General features: G+C 38.0%; 1 protein-coding gene across 5 annotated transcripts in view; it reads left to right on the top strand.

Annotated features, from left to right (window-relative positions):
- MSH3 (mutS homolog 3) overlaps positions 1-12745 on the top strand; it is a 187935-nt gene that overhangs the window by 141676 nt on the left and 33514 nt on the right. For all 5 annotated transcript variants that reach the window (XM_008711037.2, XM_008711036.2, XM_040622135.1 and 2 more), the window contains exon 20: positions 6202-6359. In XM_008711037.2, the coding sequence (XP_008709259.2) occupies positions 6202-6359 (158 nt within the window). The remainder of the gene's footprint in view (positions 1-6201; positions 6360-12745) is intronic.

Here is a 12745-nt window from a genome sequence, read left to right as displayed (position 1 = left end):
AACCTTTGGAGGGTGAGAGGAGATTAGGCCAGACAGGCATGGTCTTTAGGCCATGACGAGGAGTTGGGGTTTTAGTATCAGTACAGTGGGGAGCTATTCGAGGGCTTTTAGCAGGAAGCAAATTCTGTTTTAATTTTTAAGACAGTCACTGTGACTGCAAGGTGGAGAATGATCTGTGGGCAGAGAAGCAGAGAGACTAGTCAGGATCCACTGCAGTGGCCCACCAGAGATGGAAACAAGAGGTGTTTACGCATCAAGGATACCTCCTGAATCTTCATAGTCTCTTTTTTCCCACTTGCATTTACTAGAGCGTGCCCAGTATATAATTTATCTCCTATTGCAGGTAAAAATATTAGTGCTTATTAGCAAAGCAACCACTTTATTACCTACCAATAGTTGAGTTGAAAGCATTTCACTCCTTAAAGCTTCTTCTAGTTCTTTTCTGAGTTCTTCAGATCCTGGATAGGCCTGGAAAGACCACTTCCACAGAAGTGACCAGACATCTGACTGGGGTCACTATGTACCATTTTTCCCAGGTACTTTGTGTAAAGGAATTCCACAGCTTCCCCTCTTTAATTCAACCCAGAGCCACATGCTGTGTCATATGCCTGAATTTGGACATAATATTTTTCAGAGGGTCATAGAATTTGAGGGTGAGAAGTCATTTAATGCAACTCCCTCATTTTAGAATTGAGGAAACTGAAACCTCCAAAGCTGTCTCGACCTGTCAGTACCCTGTCAAATTTTTGATTCCCATTGAAGACCCTGAATCAAGCAATAAGTATCAAGGCATTGGAAGAAATAAGGTGTCTACAGGATAAAAGGTGTATATTTTTATTTTTTTCCTCGTAGGTTTCCTAAATTATTAAAAATTTTTTTTTTTTTGTTTCTGCACTTCCATCACCCACCCACATTGCTCTTTGGGTTTGGTAATTTCCACTTCAGGCAGCTCCACCAACAGTGCCTTCACAGTTCGGGGTTTCCTCATGGCATGTAACCCTTGTGTGGGTTATTCCGCCTTGTGTTACATTCTTTTACTTTCTATTATGTGGGGTTTCTTATCTAGTATTCTATTTTTATGTAAATATACTGGAAGTCCAAATAATTAAATGTCATTTGGAAGTTATGTGAATTTTTCCTAAATATATTAATGGATTTATAAAGAGTTATTTGATGGTTCATGATGATTATTCATGAAATAAATCTTAAGATAATTGATTTAAATTAACTACCTAATATTTCAAGCAAATGAAAAAGTATAGAAAACAGTGTAACAGACACCCATTTACCCTTCACTCAGATATCATAGAGAATGACCTTATGTGATATGAATTTTAGATTTATTTAAAGTAAATAAAGTGTTACAGATCTAGCTAAGGTTATGCATAATTAACTGCTATCCCTTTTCCTCCCCTTTAACTTCCTTATCTGATTGGTAACTATTATCCTGATGTTACTTGTTATCCTTATGCATATTTTTATTCTTTTATATGTTTGTATTTTAGCAATATATAATTTTGTGTATTTTTAAAATGTATATAAATATGGCACATTGAACCTGTCATATGCTATTTTGTAAATGATTGTTCTCATAATTGTACAAAGTAGATCTATTCATTTTCCTAATGATAGACAATTACATTGCTTTTTTTTTTTTTTGTCTATTATGACTACAAACAGTACTAGAGTGAACATAAATATCTTTCTGAGTACTTGTGTATTTTTCTAGGGTAGACTCCTAGAAGAGGAATTGCTGGGTCATGTAGACCAGTATACAGAGTCTTTACTAGGCATTTCCAAATTGCTCTCCATATACTTCCAACATGCTGTAGAAGTAGACATTTAAGCCTTTTGATGATATGATGAATGTGAAAGTGTCTTTTAAAAATTATTCCTTCAAAAATGTTCACTGTTTCCTTCATTTGAATGTTAGGGATAACTTATAGGTCCCTTGAAAAATCCTGGGATTTCATTTTCCTTTTCCTGATTAAGAATATGTTTTTGAGGGGCGCCTGGGTGGCGCAGTCGTTAAGCATCTGCCTTCGGCTCAGGGCGTGATCCCAGAGTCCTGGGATCGAGCCCCACATCAGGCTCTTCCCCTGGGAGCCTGCTTCTCCCTCTCCCACTCCCCCTGCTTGTGTTCCCTCTCTCGATAGCTATCTCTCTCTCTGTCAAATGAATAAATAAAATCTTTAAAAAAAAAAAGCTGTCTCTCTCTCTGTCAAATGAATAAATAAAATCTTTAAAAAAAAAAAAGATATGTTTTTGGCCTTGAGCGTTTCTTTTTCTATAAATATCGTATTCATGTCCCTTACCCATTTTTCCATTGTTTTGGTGTTTTTATTATGTAGGAGTACTACTTCTTTATCTTAGACCTTTTCATTTTGTGTTTGATGGCGTAATAGAATTTTTAAAAAAATTAATCAAATGTGTTAGTCTTTCCCCTTATAGATTTATATTTTTTATGTTGCTTTTTCTATCTTATTCAATAAGTCATTCTCTACCTTGATGTCATTAAGCTGTTCTTCCATGTTTTCTTCAATAAGTTTATATAGTTTGCTTTTCACAATTAATTCCCTTATCTAGATTTGATTTGGGGCCTCTGTGAGATTCAGGCCTAACTCTATTTTTTTTTTACATGGGTACCCAATTGTCCCATCATGGTTTATTGAATATGGCTTTTTTTTTTTGCTTATTTGTAATCTTGTCGCTGAGTTATACCAAGCCATTTATGTATTTTCTTTTTCATGTTCTATTAAAGTTTTCTTGACCATTTTTCTTCAGGTTATCTTTCTTTTGATTTGTAGAAGTTTTTTTTGTATACTGGTTTTGAGTCTTTGAGAAATGTATAATATAATCTTCTGTAGCTTTTCATTTCCTTAATGGCCTCTTTTGGTGAATAGCATTTGATTTTAATTCAATTTTTTAAAAAGATTTTATTTATTTATTTGACAGAGAGCACAAACAGGGAGAGCAACAGGCAGAGAGAAAAGGAGAAGCAGGCTTGATCCCAGGCCCTTGGGATCATGGCCTAAGCCGAAGGCAGATGCTTAACTGACTGAGCTACCCAGGCACCCAATGTACTTCCATTTTTATTTTTTATTTTTTTATTTTTTAAAAGATTTTATTTATTTATTTGATACAGAGACAGCCAGCCAGCGAGAGAGGGAACACAAGCAGGGGGCGTGGGAGAGTAAAAAGCAGGCTCCCAGCAGAGCAGGGAGCCTGATGAGGGACATGATCCCAGGACCCCGGGATCACACCCTGAGCTGAAGGCAGACGCTTAACGATTGAGCCACCCAAGCGCCCCAGTACTTCCACTTCTAAATCTTCCTTTGTTGTTAATTATGATTTGTAATTTGTTAAAGAAGTCTTTCTCCACTGCAAGATCATATATTATTGTCAAATAATCTTGTTTTTTTGTCTGTCAAAGCTGTAATCTACCTGGAATTGATTATTGTTTATGATGTAAGTTAGGGGTCAGGATTTCTTATTTTTCTATATGGACATCCTTTTGACCAAGCACCATTATTGAAAAGACCATCCTTTGTCTACTGTGCTACAGTGTCACCTTTGTCATAAATCAAGTAATTGTATATATATCAATCTGTTTCTGTGGTTTTTTTCTTAAAGATTTTACTTATTTGAAAGAGTGCGAGTGGGGCGGGTGGAAGCAGAGGGAGAGGGACAAACAGACTCTGCGCACAGCCCTACGCACAGGGCTTGATCTCAAGACTCGAGATCATGACCTGAGCTGAAACCAAAAGTTTGATGCTCAATCGACTGAGCCACCCAGGTGCCCCAGTCTGTTTCTGTTTTATTCCACTGTGGGTCTTGTAGGTTATTTATTGTAACATTATAATTTTGAGCCTTTCAGTCCATGAACATAGTATATTCTTTCATTTAATTAGGCGTTCTTTAATTTCTTTCAAAAATATTTTGTAGTTTGCTGTGTAGAGGTCTTGCTCATTTTGTTAGATTTATTCCTAGTATTTGATTTCTTTTGATACTGTGGTAAATTGTATCATTGAATTTTCTATTTTCAATTACTTCTTGCGAAAATCTAGAAATAAAGTTGAGTTTTGAATACTGACTTTATATCCAAAGACCTTGCTTTAATTCATTTATTAATTATAATAATTTTTATAATTTCTTTAAATTTTCTGGCAATGTGATCATGACATGTAGGAATAATGACAGATGTATTATTTTCTTTCCAATAATTGTACCTTTTGTTTCCTTTTCTTGCCTTTTTTTTTTTTTTAATGAGTAGATACTGAATTTTATCAAATGCTTTCTCTGTGTCTTTGGAGGTCATCATCTGATTTGTCTTCTTTATTCTCTTAATATGGTGAATTACATTGATTGGCCTTTGAATATTAAACCAACCTTATACTCCTCAAAAACTCCAAATGTTTATATGACTTTGGATTGGTATATTAATATTCTAAGGAGTTTTACATATATATTTATGGATGAAATTGGCCTGTAATTTTTCTTTCTTGTAATGTTCTTGTCGGGTTTTTGGTATCAAGATTCTTGTTGGATTTTTGAAATGTTTTGGTAAGAGTTGCCCTTGTTCCGTTCTGTAGAAGAGTTTTTGTAAGATAAGTGCTATTTCTTATATGTTTGCAGGAATCAGTGGAGAAATTATCTGGGTTTGGAGTTTTTCTTATGGAAGGGCTTTTAATTACAGATGTAATTTCTTTAATAGATACAAGATTATTCAGATTACCTATTTCTTGTGTCATTTTTGCCAATTTTAGAAAAGGTGATCATTTTATTTAAATTTTTGAAATGTTTGGTTAGGTCACATATTTGGTTGTTTACAATAGGTTTATTATTTTTAAATCTCTGTAGGAGAATTTATTTTAATCATTATTTTCATCATTCTCATGCGAACTTTCTTTCTTTGCTTTCGCTGTGCTAGGCTCTTTCTGTTCCAAGGAACATAGATTCACTCAAGTTCCTTCAAGTAATGGAGGCATATGACGTATTTTAAAGCTACCTGTAACCATAAGAGAAAGGAATCACAGGGAGAGCAAGATCTCTAGTACAGCTTGGCTTTAGTGAGATTGGAAATGTCTGGTTAATTAGGATATAAGACAACTTCAGAGATGAAATCGGTTTTCTTTTTATCCCCTCAATAGTATGACTTTATATTTTAAATTTGAGACCCTCATGATTGGCATGAAGTTTCTCACCTCCTCTGGGCTCTCCTCTGCTTTTTCTCTTTTCATTGCTGACTACGCCCTTCATTCCCTTTCTATGTAATTTTTCTTCATACCTTTTGTTTCCACACAACTTCTTACTCATGGTCCTCAGTGCTTTGTGGCCTTGTTCTGTGTTCCTCCAGATTGAATCACTGCATGGTACTCAGTTTAAACCCCCAAGAGATTATTTGATTAATTTCAGAAGCCCTTTCATGTGAGGTCACCTCTCAGGCTGTTGGTGAGTTACACAGTGGCTGCTCTTGACCTGGCAGGTATTGCCCAATGTGGTGGGTTCACAGAGCAAAGCACATGGATGCCTCGGGCTCACCCCTTTGCAGAGGGCTACAGCCAGACAATGTCCCTTAGGGTGAGTCTCTATGTGGCAAGTATTGTAATTCGTTAATAGAGGCAAGTTCTAGAAATTAAACTAGTACAAGTGTTTGAGCTTTTCTGCCTCCTTTACATGCTCTGATGAAATCCCAGTGAAAATACTGATAAAGCTGATACCTAGAATTTGGTATTATAAACCTCTTTAGTAGTCGTCCATCTGTAACTGAAAAAATTCTTGTGCTGCCAACCCAAATTAGGGCCTTGAGCAATTAGCTATGTAATGTGTGCAGTTTGGGGATGGATGAATGGAAATTGATAGATTTTAAATTTAAGCAATATAAAACACACACAGAGGCAGATTAATGAATATTTAATGAGAAAGTCATAGTAGTTATCTCATTTAGGTTGCTTCTTCTTGTTTCCTTTTTCATATGCAGAAACAATCCTGTGCGTTGCTCAGAATTCACTGTTCTGCAATAGCACAGTTCAGGTTGAAGACAAAGAGGCCCTGTTTCCCTTTGTGATACTTAATTGGTAACATATTTAAATACCAGAAAGCCATCTTTTGCCTAATGCATTCCCATTTATGGAATAAATTATAGATATTACATAAAAGTCCTTTGGGTACAATAAGTGAAATTGCTTTTTAATTTTCTAGGGAGATTCAGAGAGAGTAATGATAATCACTGGACCAAACATGGGTGGAAAGAGCTCCTACATAAAACAAGTTGCACTGATTACTGTCATGGCTCAGATTGGCTCCTACGTTCCTGCAGAAGAAGCAACAATTGGAATCGTGGATGGCATTTTCACGAGGTAAAAACATTAGTTCTATTTGAATATATTTCTGAAAATAAAGCAAGCCCACATTGTCACATGAACTTTCTGTGTACATATTTAGATGAATAGATTTGGTCTTAAAATATTTAAAGCTTAGAAGCTTAAAGAAATCATTTCATCATGAATATTAATATCAGAAAAGACCAAGGAGAGCATTTTGTCCAGTAATTTTCAAGTTATTTTTAGTTACTGAGTTCTTACTTTAACAAAAATCTTATATAAAAGATGAATATTTAAACAGATAAAAGCAGATCGGCTCTGCCTGAGTCAGAGTGGAAGGTTTGCAGACTTGCCTGGATAGGCTCTGTGGAGAACAGTCTGGAAACCAGTCCACTATCCTTGTTTTGTAGGTGGGGGACTGAGAACAGACTGAAAAGGGCACTGGCTCAAGATAATTTAATTCTTTTTTTGTTTGTTCGTTTTTTTGTTTTTTACTCTAAGAACATTACCTACAACCAACTAGGTCTTACCCTTAGTTTATAAATCTAAATTGCATGTCATATTAGGAATATGGGTGAAATATCCTGGTCTCACTAATAGCAAAATCAGAGTTTAATCTATTTATTCAGATATATCAGTTCTTAAAGTATTATACTTCTTTCATATACATTTTTGGAAAAATTAAATATAGTCTATATAGGTGTATTCAAGCTTTGTGTATAAATGTTTGATTTATTGTCTAGCTGCACATTTATATGATACTTGACTTTGGAATTACATCAGAATATATTATTAAAATACTTTACCTTAGAGCTTGGTTTTTAGTCTGAGAGTGAGCAAAGCAAAAGAGACTAAATTCTGTTTGATGCCATATCACCAAAGAGATGTTATTTTGATCTCTGTATATTTGTAGATCAACTCAGTATAAGAAATTTAAGGACTCTTTCTTTACTTTTTAAATTGTCATTAATTTTTTTATTTTGTAAAAAAATATGTGTGTGTATATATATATACACACACACACTTGTTATTTTATTTTGGTTACATTATTAGGGAGAGTGACAGAAATTAACAAAGAAAAATGATTAAAAGGAGAAGAGAAAAATAAAAAGAAAGAGAAAAAGACTTCTTGTGCAAAGTAAGGTGGTTTATCTGAAAGAGAATCTTGTTAGTGAGCAGAATGTCAGTTACAGATGTTTTTAGATACAAGTAATAGAAAAGAAAGTAAGAGTTTACTTTTCTCTTACAATGAGAAGGCTTGGGATGGGCTGCTGCTTCAGTGGTTCTGCAGTTTTGTTGGCCTTACCCTCATAGTTGCAATATAGTTGCTGTGACTCCAGACATCACATCACATGAGGAAAAAGGAAGACAGAATGCCACAGTTTCCCACCCCCCACACCTTTTTTTTCCCCCAGGAAATCAAAACCTTTTTAGAAGCCTCTCAGAAAATTTCCACTTAATATTTCACTAATGATGTTTCATTCACCTATTTCACCTATGTCTCATGGCTGTAATTGCAAGGGAAACAGAAAGTAAGGATTTGCTTTTGTCTAGTTTTCCTCATGGAGTTAGGCAGATGTTTGGGAATGAATTTAGAGGTAATCAGGAAATAGTTTTTGCCTACAAAAAAATGTATTCAGTGATAATAATAAAAGTAGCTAAACTTTATTATAATAATAACATATTTAAAATAATAGTGTAACAAACATTTTTATCAATGTATAGGGACTGCCCTGTGCCCTTTACATTCAATACTTTATATAAAGTACATTCAGTGATAGCAAGTATAAGCCTTCTGAAAAAGGACAAACCACACTAATTTCAAGAAATTTGGGTATTTAGGGATGCCTGGGTGCATTAGTCCATTAAGCAACTAACTGCCTTCAGCTCCAGGTCATGATTCCAGAGTCCTGGGATCTTGTCCCGCATCAGGCTCCTTGCTCAAGAGCCTGCTTCTCTCTCTGCCTGCCACTCCCCCTGCTTGTGCTCTCTCTCTCTCTCTGACAAATAAATAAAATCTAAAAAAAAAAAAAAAAGAAAGAAAGGAAAAGAAATTTGGGTATTCATTCATTTTCATTTATTTATTCATCCAACATGTACTAACATAGCATCTAATATATGACAGGCACTGGGACTATAATGCAACCATATTCTGTGCTGGTAAAACTTACCCGCTAGATGTACTGTATGGTGACTAAATAACATAATAAAAAATTTTTATTAAAAAAAAAAAAACTTACCTGCTCGAGAAGATCAGCATTAACCCAAAAAATTGTAAAGAAAAAAATGTGAAATTGCAGCTGTGACAAGTCTGTAAAGGCTGTGTACAAGATGCCATGACAGCCTGTGAGACTGGGTATGATCTGGACTGGGGAAGGCTTCCCTTAGCAAGTGACTCTTCAGGCCTATCTGAAGGGTGAGCTAACTAAGCAAAGGAAGAAAGAGCATTGTAGACAGAGGGACAATGTGTGCCGAGGCCCGTTAGCATTTAAAAAAGAAAATCATAGATAAGGGACTGAAGAGTGACTCTAGGGGAGCGTTATTCTACGTGAAGCTGAAGAATAGATTGGGGTAAATTACACAGAGTGTAGAGTGCTGGGAGTTTATTCTAAGCCGTGGGAAACCATTGAAGGGTTTTAAGCAAGGCTTGGCATGATCACAACTGCAGAGACTACAATGCAGGGAATGTTTGGAGAAAAGACACAGTAGTAACCTTATCAGTAGACTCCTGTAGTGGTCTTAGTGAGAGGTATCAGTAGTTTGGATGAGATTTGTAGTATTAGAATGGGAAGGAGTCACATTTGAAAGGTGTTCAGGAAATAAATCAACAGAGCTTGATGATAGGAGGGATATGCAGCTGAGATAAATGGAGTTGTCAGAGGTGACAATGGTTTGTGTGTCTGGTTGGACAATGCTGGCATTTACTGGAAGAGGATGATTTTCTTTTTTCCGTAGATCCTGACTTTATTTTTATACATAGTAAGTAGAAATACTCTGAGACATTTGAGGGGAGCTGTCAGTTGTATATAGACAGTTGTATACAGAGTCCAGAGGGAGAGATGAAAGGTAATGATATAAATTTGCTGTGAGACATTTTTACATAAGCGGTAAGTGAAGTCTTGGGTGTAGGTGAGATCATCTCAGCAGAGAGTATAGTGAAGAAAATAGTGTTCGAAGACTGAGCCTTAGGACTGCCCACATGTCATAGATGAGTAAGATGATAAGCTAGGAAAACCGACCAGAGGACAAAAACCAAGATGTTACATTGTCAGGGGAAGACTCCTCCAAGGGGAAAGGAAGTGGCCAGCAGCACAGAGTGGTCAGGTGAAATGAAACCTGAAAAGTCAACTTTGATCTTGACGGAGTGGGGGTCATTAGTGACCTTAGCACAAGCTGTTTTGTTTGTTTTTTAAAAAGATTTATTTATCTATTTTAGAAAGAGAGAAAGAGCATGAGTGGCAGGGACGGAGGGAGAGGGAGAGAGAATCTCAAGCAGACTCTGTGCTGAGCATGGAGCCTGATTCGGGGCTTGGTCTCATGACCCTGAGATCACAATGTGAGCCAAAGCCAATTGTCAAATGCCCAACCAACTGTGCCACCCAGGCGCCCCAGCAAGAGCTATTTCAGTGGAGTGGTGGGACCATACTTCAGTTAAAGATGGTAAAGGATGAGTGGAAGGTCAAGAAATAGAGTGTACAGGTGTTGCCAGGCTGGGAGGAGGAGGTGAGAGATCCGGTGAGGGACTTGTCTTGTCTTGTTTTGAATGGTAGACTTGAACATGTTTCAGTGGGATATCCAGGGGGATATGTTATATCCATAAATTTATGATTTAAAAAATGCACTGATTACCTTGGAGGACATTAGAGTAAGTTAATAATGATACTTACAGCAAAAAATCATTAATCACTTTGGAGAATGAAAATTGAAAAATAAATAGAGAATCAAGCAGCTATTCCACCTTTCCACACAGGTGATGAGAGGAAGTTTCTCATTATAGAAGCACCCCAGCTAATAAGCAAAGAAGGAACGATAGAATTAGAGTGTTACCCTTTTTTGCAACCCCTCCAAGGGTGGAGTTTTTCCAGAGAAGTGAATGAAAAAACAGAGGGAGTTTCAGAGTTTGCAAGTGGGGACGCCTGGGTGGCTCAGCCATTAAGCGTCTGCCTTCGGCTCAGGTCATGATCTTAAGGTCCTGGGATCAAGCCCCACATTGGGCTCCCTTCTCTGCTTCTCCCTCCCCCCGTGCTGCTCTCCCTGCTTGTGCACTTGCTCTCTCTCTGTCAGATAAATAAATAAAATCTTTAAATCTAAAAAAAAAAAAAAAAGTTGGCAAGTGTATGTTGGGAATAATGGACCATGGAATGTCAACAAAGCAGAGGGCCCAGGGGAAGGCACAGTGGTAGGTGGGCTAGAGTCCTGAGGGGTTTGAACAGCAGTTGTGAAGGTGCTGTGTGAGCCAGAATGGGCAGCTTTTGAGGTGAAACAGTTCATGTCTCTACTGAAGTCCAGGATGTGCCCCTGGCACATGGCTGAGGTAGAATAGAGGAGGAGAGTGGCTAAGAGGAGATCTAGGATTGATCTAGGTGGTGGCTCGTTTAGCTACACGGCCCCTCAGTGCTACCAGAAGCGTTGGCAGGGCTCTTGGGGCAGAGGAGAAAATACACACCAAATGTTAACAACTTTGATGAATGAGGGGGAGTGATTTGAAGTTAAATAGCTGACAACATGGGCAAAAGGAAGATGTTATGGTCAAACGGTATAACCTCAAAGGGGCAGCTTTTATTACTAGAAGTAAGAGTGGTGAGCAGGAAAATCCGGTATCACAGGAGGCAAGGAAATGAATAGCTGATTTTGGAGAGGGCTGCAAGGGAGGGACTAGAGAGGAAAGGGAAGGAGTGCCCCTGCAGAGAAGAGAGTGAGGACATAGGAAAGTTGGCTGGTTATCTGGCAGTACTCCGAGGTGCCCAGTGTCTGGGTTTAGGAGATGAGTGAGGTAGAGAGTTGGATAAAACTTGGCAAGTGTAGAGCAGTATGGACTTGATGTTGGCTCCAAGAACCACAGAGGCGGACACACCGTGTTCTGACTGATGAGAGCATAGAAAGGACAAGGTTGGGACCTGGGACGAGGCTCCCCGAGCCTGGGCAGTGGTGGGTCCACAGTTGTAGGTGCCACACATTGCAGCCTAACTGGGCTGGCTGGTTGTGGCCTTTAAACTTGAGATGCCTCCTGTGTCATCTGGACTCAGGAGCAACTCAGTCAAGCAGGAAAGAAACAGATAAAATATGCATGAGTGTGACTGCATTGACCCCAGTGGGTATTGCTGAGCACACTTTGGCCAATGATGATGCATTTTTCCTGCTTCACGTCTAATCCTGGCACCCATTACTTACTACATATTATTGCAGAAACTGGTTCTCTGCTCTCTCACTCTTTCTTTTTTCCTCTCCCCAGTCAGTTTTCAAGCCTTTGTGAGGTGCCTCTCTGAGCACAGCTATGATCAGGTCTTTCTGCTGCTAAACCTCTAACAGTGAATGCAGGTGTCCAAGCATGTCAGTCAGGAACCACCAGATGACCTCCAACGTTTTCAGTCTTGTTTTCGGTTTCTTTCCCTTACCTACCTATGTGTCGACCCAGCACTTCCTTTTGAATTCCAGGAAGCTATTATGTACTTTCCCATTTGTCTTTTTTTCAGTTTATATTATTTCCTCTGCCAGAAATACTTCTGCTAATTTTTTTTTTGTTAAAATTCCACTTCCTTCATGAAGTCTTCCTTGATTCCCATAGCCAGAATTTCTTTCTCATCTCTGTACTTCCATTATCCATGTATTTGCCTTGTTTTAAAGCTCTTACCACTTTTAGCTCCATAGCTCTTCATGTACAGGTCTACCTCTACTGTTGTGTGGTCCAGTCCCAGAAGATGAGTTTCCTGTTGTGTACATTTCCCTTCTCCCTCGGCAAATCTGGACCTCTCTCTACTTGTACATACATTACAGATACTAAAGAACAGGGCTTTTGAATGAATGGAACTTTAAGTCAAGATCAGGTAAATGGAAGCTAATCCCATGGGCAGTGGAAAGTCCTTGAAGACATAGGAGTGGGAAAGTGATGTGATCAGAGTTACCTTTGAGGTTCTAGGCAGATTAATCTGGCCATGCTGTGAAAGACAGACTATTCAAAGGGATGATATCATGCAGTAATTCTTGGGGAGGTCCTAAGCATCTTAATTAGACTGATAGAAATGGAAGGGGACAAGGGGCAGAGGAAAGATGTTGCAGGGTTGGAACTGACAGGCCCTAGTAACTCCAGTGGGTGAAGAGAGATAGATGAAGAACTAGAGACAAGGAGGCATCAGGCCTCGGTGACCAAGAGGAGTGAATGGTGGTGCTTGTCAGTAACACTGAGAAATTCAAGAGGAGGATCT

The sequence above is a fragment of the Ursus maritimus genome, unplaced genomic scaffold (genome assembly GCF_017311325.1).
Source record: "Ursus maritimus isolate PB19 unplaced genomic scaffold, ASM1731132v1 scaffold_5, whole genome shotgun sequence".
In the NCBI taxonomy this organism is placed as follows: Eukaryota; Metazoa; Chordata; class Mammalia; order Carnivora; family Ursidae; genus Ursus; species Ursus maritimus.
This window is presented reverse-complemented; position numbering and strand designations above follow the sequence as displayed.